Here is a 9448-nt window from a genome sequence, read left to right on the forward strand (position 1 = left end):
TATATAGTTAGTGGAGGGTACCTCTTTGAAAAAATGTTCAATCAGCCAGCTAAATACGGTGTTTTTGTAAACAATAATTTTTTCAAAAGCCCTTAAGAAGGATGCCAGATGAGATAAACTCAGACTTCCCGACCAACTGCTGAACTGGTGAAGCATTTCCTTTGGTGGTTTTAAGTCATAAGCATGCCCTACGTTCCTTTTGGGGGATCAGAAGACGCTATCTTAAACTGAGTGCGCTACGCATCACGAGTATCTAGAACTTAGACAGTGATCATTGATAATTTATAGTTTTATATGTTCCTTCACTATAACCAAGAGACAACCTCACTATTCAAACTTGACGTCTACAACGATGCCTGAATATATTTGTATGTTACACGGCAGAAACGCTAAGTTTTCAACTCAATAACCGTTTTGTTTTGCCATCAAAATTACATAGTTAAAAGATGCCTAAGGCATCAGCTTATTTCGGGTTACAAACATCGTAATCAGGTTGATGCATTCATGCCGTTTGGGTCTTCTTGCTCCCTTTTTTCTTTGAGCTTTCGGCCCACAGGGAGCGAAATATGTGCCAGGTGGAAAGAGAGATCATATTGTTTGTTTGCATTTTGTTTATTTTTAGCCAGTCATTGTTTTGATGTGTACACCGCCTTTGCAACCTGGATACTGGATTCAGGAAATTACGGACTATCTTTTCATATATGTGCATGGTTGCACACTACTTGGCTCATCCATCCGGTCCCATATAACACCAGTAGGGAAAAATACAAGGAAATGATCCTACACGTCTTCCTTTGGGTAGAAATATCCATGCAAGAATGTGTCCATCAAAAAAGATTTCCACTCTTCATATTTTCATTAAAATTCCCATTAATTTCCTCGGAGTAGTGCCCCGAAATTTAATAATTTTCATTTCATAAGTGTTGCTCAACAAAGTTCCATTGTGAAGTCACAAAATACTAGACTAGAAAGAATAACACTAGTGTTTAGGTGGGAAAACGTCTCATTTTGTTAGTAGTGAACTCAATGTATGACTGCTTTACTCGCATGAAAAATCCTGTTTGCTAATTGGCTTGTATTGTATCTGTACGGCTTAAAAAAGATGCTATTCATATTCCGCTTAGGCAATGCAGTCTTTGAACACCAGTTCATTTGCAAAGTACGCTAGGCAAACAACCAAGTGAGCCTACTTTTGGTGCATGAGTGGCAAAATATCCGTTTACTTTAGAGTTTATTCCGTTCATATTTTGTTCATATCACTCGAAGGCGTCTTCTTCTCACTTGGGAGAAATCAAACCTACGGAATTTGGTAAAGCAACCTTCTGCTGCTGTAACTGTACATCGGTTTGAGAAACTTTGGACTTTTGAGTGACTCACAGTTGCATGGTAGAGAGTGCAGCCTTGTGGATTCAAAAATAACATTGTTGATTTCTTTCTGATCATCATGATATTCGGACTGTGAGCAGACAGCTATGAAATCTTTACTAGGAACCAGATATGTGGAGGTCATACCCGCCTTTCTCCACTAGAAAAACGAAAAGCTACGTGGAATCAACGGGCGAATCTGAATGTGTAGTACAGAGAAGGGTTTAGCTCTAAGGTGAAAGCTGAACTGTAGATTGTTCATACAGCAAGCAGACGATAGCACACAGACTGGACCTCCTCCAGACCAGACCGCTTTGTGTAGGTCGGCAACCCACTGGATTACACTGACTATACCAATCAGAATCATCTGGATTATTTCCGTGTGTAGGGCAGTCTGATAAGCGACGTATTTTTGGTTTCTAGGTTTAGGGTTCGAACACCTATGATGAGCAGTTTCCTAAGATTTATCGATCGTGAGAGAAAACCTGAAGGTTCTACTAGGGACTTCGTTTTGCCAGCGATGTCAACCTATAACAGAAAGCACTGAAGCCATACAGAACTGTTTCATCCGTCTTGTAAATTATCAGCAGGGTGTACCTTAAAAATTTTAGGGAGATTTGGAGCATCGACCTCAAGGCTAGTGGCTAAACCTTTAGCCGTTCGACCACAAACAACCTGGTCCCTGACTATTGGACTGCCGTTATATTAACATACTGACAATCTTTAAATGTTGTCTGTTCGCTGTAATCAACAGCTTTGTTTGAATGCACTAACTATCCCCATTTATTTTCTTAAGTCCCTAGGCAGTGTACTGGCTCACAAACAGCAATCAAACACGCAAACAGATCATGTCATATCAGATGTTACTTGAGGACATTGTTTCAGTTGCGATTTTTTACTACATTAAATAACTGCTGATAGCGTGATCTTTTCCACGATCATCTCTCTCTTTCCCGCAACTCATTATTCAGCCTTTTTAGACATATGGAATACAGAAGTGGCAGACTGCACACGATTGCTCACTGCTGTTAAGTTTCTTCCGCTTTCAAGATCTTATCCTCCCTTTATTGATATAACCTTCGGGGTGCAGACGCCATCAGGAAGCATTACATTCTTTCACTGTAGATGCTTGAGTAACAAACAACTGCTGTTTCTGAAACCTGGACACAAAACCCGCAGCACGGATCTGCGGCGCTTCATCTAGTAGAATTCGACCACGAAATCGACTACAAAAGTTACTACGCTGCTGCACGGATTTTGTTTATGTTGAAACACTTAATAGTGTCGATAGGGTCTCCTTACCCTTGAACTATCGATCAGGCGCCACTCGGATATCTAACTTCAAAACAACTTAAGTGGATTAAAATACTACTCACTCCCTCTATATAATGTGGATTTATGCACCGACCCACCGTAGTTCTATTTCACTGAGATACACCTTCTATCGAGAACTAACCGCCTCTACTAGTCATTAGCGATAATTTTGGACACCCTCTGCAACTGTGTACTGAACATTTGTTCTTTATCAGTGGCACTAACTTAGGATCACTGCTCGTCTGTCTGTGTAAAATCTGTGCCAGTACACAGCTTTAAACACAACACTCCGTATATTTTATATCTATAGCTATTGTTACGGTTGGTAAGCGGTATCTGAGGCGGATTCCGCATCAGACAGCCATACATGAGGCATCATCCAATCTGAGATTATGGAGGGGTGTATTTGTGGTTTTTAAGAATGAACTGTTTTTGCCTAGTTGTTCAAAGCTAAATTATTGTGAACAACATAGGCACGATTCATTTTTGTTGTATTGGGAAATTCTTCTGTTTTCCCAGATAGTCCCCATTTGCTAGAATTCGTGGGCTGTTGCATCAGGTTCGGAGCGTCTGGAAAACGTGTTATTTCCCTAAGAAGGTGTAAGTGTTTTCGCAAAAGAGTGTTCATTTGAAACTCAGACTACATTAAATTATGATTGAGTCTTACCGTTCCGAAATGTAAACCAGGTTCCTGGTATATTGATCCGAACATTGGTCTACTTATAAAATGACCCTTGTCTGACGTACGCTGCGCTCTATCCCCCGAATAGGTCCTTTGTGTTTCACAATGTTACATTAAACGTCACTGTACACATCAGACAAGCTGCATCCCATCCGATCGTTGACATCAACTTCCGGTTTTGAAAAATAGTTGCAGTTCGTACTCACACACACTAAACATCGTTTAGGGTCTGAAGCAATTGACTTATCCGATTTTGAGTGTCGGTTCTGCGACGCATGTATGCTGAGGATAGTACTGCATTTAAGGCGCGCAACTTTACATTTAACGTGCTAAGATACCCATATAAGAGGGGGCCTATTTTGACATCGTTAACTAAGTCTTGTGTTTCCAGACCAAAACGACAAATCGGTTTTAACCACTTCACCAGATTAAATATGAAAATGTCGCATAAATTTGAAACTATCACCATATGGAAAAACGGACGATCTGTCTGGAAATCCAGGATATAAAAATAAGAAGGACTGATTCCATATGAAACCGTAGATAAAATAACGGAACTGAGTCACGTGCACCGACATATCAGTGTTGATGTTTATTTCAATATAACTGGCTGAAATCCGTCGCGATGGACATCTACGCTCTGTGGCACATCTCACCCTGATAAGATGTGGGTACCGCGTGACCGCGTTGTGACCTGGTATGACAGAACGATAGAGTAGTTAGTGAATGATCAGTACCTTAAAGCAACGCGAAAGGGAGACAGAATGAACTGAGATGTACAATCGGAAAATGCAACAAAAAACAGAACTGAACTGATCTTAATAAGACGCTTGAATATATGTTTGACTGAGAGGGACTCTGAAACAGACAGTGGTTGCCGTGAACAGGCCAGTACTAGAAAAAAATTTAAACCGATTGTTTACTAGGCTGACTAACTGACGCATTTATTGAATGTCCTAAAAGCGTCCAATTAACAGGAAGCTGAAATTTTTAAACTGACTAACCTTTACCATTGTGACACAAAACACCTTATTCATCAGATAAGCTCAACATGCAGCAGAATGCCAACCGACTTCAGATTGACAGATAGAACCGGCTGTCAAATGCAAAACTCTGAGAATTCTTAGAGTATGTTTGGGGAAGTCTCAGATATATTTATTACCAGACCGTATGCTGGATGAGTACTGCTCTAATATTCGGATGCAAGTTAACTCGTGGTATTGATCACTCACTCCAGAGGAGGCTTGTGCTTTGCGGTTGTCGTTACTGTGGCTAGTTTTCCTACCATTTTGTGCACCACAAAAGCCTTCGAAAGAGTCCGACAAAAGTGAGATTCCGTATTTGCTGACAACTGTAGGTGGACACTTATTTCGAGACTCAACAAAAAGAATTGTTTAAATCGTTGTCTACTACTTAAAAAGCAATTAGACTTTCGATCGAGACCACTGAGGTTTACCGTCACACAGGTGGTGAATGCATTTTACTTAAAGAGTGGAGTGATCAACTTACACATTTGTCGTCATGGAAAGTCCATTTTGGCACAAAAATTTAGGCACACATTAAAATAAATGGCAATTTAGCTTTCACCAGATCAACACCGAATTGTCGACTCGAGCATTCGCTTTCTGATGGTGGGTTAGAGAAACAATTTTGAATGCGATTCTGTCTTCCTGTGTACGTTTTCTAGCAGGAACAAAAACGGCAATGAATTGGGTTTTTCATACACTTCAGTTTTGGTTCATCTTTAAGAGAAATTCTTGGACTGCAGTTCAGTTGACTTTATTAAGGAGCCAGTTGGAAATACATGAAGTAACCGTCGACATACCTAGTAAGTTGGTTCCCTTCGTGCGCATCCTTCAAGTCTTGTGACTCGCGTCCTCTTCATTGCTTACTTTTCCAAGTGGTCCCCAAACAGCTTCAACTGAGTTTGACCCCGTGGCAACATGCAACCATCGATCCAACAATTTTAGAATCCTCGTCAATGTACGTTGCACTGGGCTTTGTAGACCATTACTCAGCCACATCCTCCTGTTCACAAGTGATTCACTCAGAGAGTTCAAAACAAATGTTTGGACAATTGATAAAATAGCTCACAAGAATTAATTCACCACCTTATCACGTTCTTTTGAATATATCAGTAATCCCGCCGGCATGCCGCTGAGCTTCTGACGAATTTAGAGTGAATTCCATTAATGGGACCCCAGAAATTTATCCTGTGTAAAATAGCTGAAACTATCGCTTCTGTCAATGGAATGCTGGATGGATGGATGTTGGTGTCTTGGTCATCTCGGTAGGTTCATCAATATTATCCCGGTCGTTTGTTATAAGCCACAGTCAACAAGTGCCCTCTAATCAATGGTCCAATAAAATCTGCCTATTTTTGACCAAGGTTCCTCATATTTGGGTCAGAGAAGCAGCGGTAGCCTTCCTGTGGAACTTTGCGCCATTTCACAGCGGGCGATCCAGTTGACTAGCTGCTCAGCTTATGAATCAGTATTCTTTTATTATGTTAAATCCGAGGAAGTACCCACTTTTTATTATTGCCCAGGTAACCACGACATACACATTTCCCGAAAGTCTTCGGTAGTAGGACTCTTGATCTGAGAACATCTGAATTTTCGTAGGGAGCTAATGGTAATGTTCAGGAAAGTAACCGGGGACGGACAGATAATTCGTTACACTTAACTTCGAAAACTCACCAAAATTCTGCCCCTAAACTTTCGTTTAATGAGAAGTCTTGTGATCCATTATCAGATTCAAGCAAGTAGATCTTTCAGCACGACGGTTCGAATTAGCGAGTACGGTAGTCACATTGATCAAACCTTGATTTTTGCGAACTCATGCGGTAGCTGCCGCAGATGTGAAAACTCGGTGGCTTTTTAGGCAAATAGCACTTCTGGGTGATCTACTGATCCCATTTCAACCTGTTATCTAGTTGTTGGAAAGAGAGTAAATGTACAAGATATATACTTCACCTTAAGGTAAACATATATTGTGTTGGTTTGTTACTGTTCCCCAGACAAGACTGGTGAAGTGACTAGCAGGCTACACTTGTTCACTTGTATTCAGTTAATGTTTCCCAGTTTCACAACGTGTTGGCATTTGCTTTCTAACCTAATGAAGCCAACTTCTGCTCATAGTTGCTAGCTGTCTAACATCTGTGATACACTGGACTTGTGATAATTCGGTGATCGACTAAAGTTACGAAAGACCGTCCAGTGTGTGCCGTGATAAATTAGGTTTCCGGCAGGTAGAATGTATAAAGATAATGGTTGTGAAGATGAAACCATGCGTTTTTCATACCAGTAGCAGCTTGAAAGTAATTGGGAGAGGAGGTATTTCAGTCCTGAATAATCAGCTGACTGCATCCAATGCGGCTATCACACCTGGCTATTCCAGTGTAACAATGCGTTGCGGTGAAGGACATTCTGCTATGCTCAGACATTTTTCAGATATTTTCAGCTCTGCAAAAGGATGATAATGCTGCAGTTCTTTGAGTGATTGGAACCTTCAGTTCATTTTCCGACCACTTATGGTGTATGGCGCCTTTTTGTCAAAAATCTAGTTAGTTTCCCAAAGGGGAATATACGTTTCAATCAATCAGACATCAACACGACTTAAAAACGGGCTAATTGTGTGATGGGAAAGAAACCGGTGCATAAAACGTATTTTTTTTGGACAAATGCGTCTGCAAAAGTTCGTGGACATTATTTGTTGTTATTTGCATGATGCAGCTCTATAGAACGTCTTCGTGAAGATTACATGCCTAAAATCACCGAATCCGTTGTACTGACCGTGGCGTACCATAACTACCGTTTCCAGTTGAATGATTCAGTTTTGAAATACAGGCAACATTCTCTAGTGGTACCCAAGATTGTTGCCTCAATTCAACACTTCTTCCTGTGTAAATAAAGAAATATAGGAGTTACGCCTTGTGGGTGATCTAGTATATCTCTAAGCATGGTAAGATTTTCCGCAAGCACAAACTGTAAACCTCCCTGAGCGAGCATGCCTTACAGAATATATTTTACTATCGCTGTATAGCACTCTTTTGATTGTGTCTTCACTCCGAATCATTTTGATGGATTACCCCACCACATATTGAACAATATTTGCAACCTTTAAATTAAATATGTCCTTAACCAGGACCTTGGTGATAAAATGTCACACTATGTTGTATTCGACCTCAACGTTTATACCAGCTTACATATCACTAAACCTGATGCTTGCTGTGGAAGTTTTGCTTCCTGGCATAGGTAAATTAACATATGCTACAGTCTTCCGTCTTGAAAATGTCATGCTCTAGTTCAATCCATTAAGACGTTCAGTTCTCTCATCCATCCTGTTCTTCCAAAATGTGATTTAGTAACACATGATGGTCTATTGAAGAAGACTAAGGCCTTAATTCCTCCAGTTAATTCAACTTATATGCTAACTCCAAGACTGTCCTTGCTTTCCATACTGCACGTGACTATTTCACAAGCACTCTGCAAAAGGTCAGCCAGTCTAAACATGATGGCACTGAAATAGGCCCAGTCACCGTGACCTCGGCTTCATCCGCAGAATCCTTCAAGCTTCGGCGAATTGCCGTATCTCCTTCTTACATTGAGATCCCACTTTTCCCAACGCCGCTCATTTACGCATCTTCAAGTCAGTAGTATGCACTCTGGCAGTATACGATTACCTGCATTATTGGCGATGGTTTCATCCTTGCACTGATAACGTCGGCCAGCCTATGATCAGAAACTGGAGCGAACTTCCATGTTTCCCACTTCTTTCCTTTTAGCACATGAACCGGTGACCTAAAAGGACGATCCCACTAAGGCTCTTGCGTCTGCGAATGGTACAGGTTCACACAGCTTAATTTGCATTGAGGAGAATGGGTGAGTCACAAATGATCCGCTTTCCTGACATGACGACATTTCGTTTCTCGAAGCTTCTTAGAATCACTTGGACGCACCTTTTACAAACCGTTTATCGATGACTTGGTTTCCAAGCATCCAAGATGAAAGTTACAGAAATCCTTGGGGTAAATGATACGCGAATCTACCATCGTGACACAAAAGTCTTGTCAGAAAGAATTAGTAACTTGACAGACTGATCGTGTTTTTGGTATCCTAAGAACTAATCATCAGTTTATCAGTGTTAGACTTCGGTATGAGGCTTTTGAGTTACTATTTGGTTGTCCTACTCCGTGGACAAACCTCTGACACGGGAAGATCTGGATGAATGGGTACTTGGGAATGAAAGTACGCCTTCGGGTGCAGAGTTGTTTGTTGGCCAACAAGAACAAGTTATAGTCTATCAGGCATAAAACTTGAATCCTCATTTGCATAGACTTCTTGAAGAATGAACATCTTCATGTTGTACCTTGAACTTTTAGAGGTTGTCTGCATACAAATACTGCAAACTGGTTCGTAGTCTTTATACTAACCTTCCATAAAATGCAGTGACACTTGTCCAGACATGACTCGCGTGCTGCACCAGCAGTATGCACAGATACACACCTCCCCAGCCAAAGGTTCGCACGCAGGTAATCGATGGTCGTTTCAGTTAGGTTAGCCTCGGCAGCTGGTCCACTCCATACATCCTCAGGCGCATCGAAACATTTTCGATATTCAGCCTCGCCTATTCGACTTGACCCTCAACCTTTCTGAATTGTATGAACGTATACTTGACGATCAGTAACGAAAAGAGGGCTGTGTCACCAACCGCGCAACTCCCGCAATCTCAGTCCACACTGACCAGGATCCTGGTGACCTTTTACTGTAACCTTCGCGCCCATGCAAAACATCCGTCTTTTGCCTGCAGTGTTCCGTTTTGTTTGTTCCCGAACGGTCATCGAGTTTTGTCCAGTTCTGCTGATAAGCCGCTGGTATCCAAACGGTTAAGTGCTCAACAACTGGCCGGAAGGTCGCTGGTTCAGGATTTCATTGGTTTTCTTGAGATGCGCACTGCTGATAATTTCCAACAAGGATGAAAAAGCTCTACAACGCCTTCCGGCTTTTCAGCATTAATTGGCTTTCATCAACAGGATGAAATTTTGTTAACAATTGTCCGTTTCCCTGAGATAACCACCAACTCCTG

At 41.3% G+C, this 9448-nt stretch overlaps 1 protein-coding gene across 1 annotated transcript in view; it reads right to left on the bottom strand.

Annotated features, from left to right (window-relative positions):
- T265_03523 (hypothetical protein) overlaps positions 1–8829 on the bottom strand; it is a gene marked incomplete at both ends in the record, with an annotated part of 54114 nt that extends 45285 nt beyond the window's left edge. The window contains one exon of the mRNA XM_009168035.1: positions 8796–8829. Within this exon, the coding sequence (XP_009166299.1) occupies positions 8796–8829 (34 nt within the window). The remainder of the gene's footprint in view (positions 1–8795) is intronic.
- Between the last annotated feature and the right edge of the window lie 619 nt (positions 8830–9448).

The sequence above is a fragment of the Opisthorchis viverrini genome (assembly GCF_000715545.1).
Source record: "Opisthorchis viverrini unplaced genomic scaffold opera_v5_51, whole genome shotgun sequence".
Classification (NCBI taxonomy): domain Eukaryota; kingdom Metazoa; phylum Platyhelminthes; class Trematoda; order Opisthorchiida; family Opisthorchiidae; genus Opisthorchis; species Opisthorchis viverrini.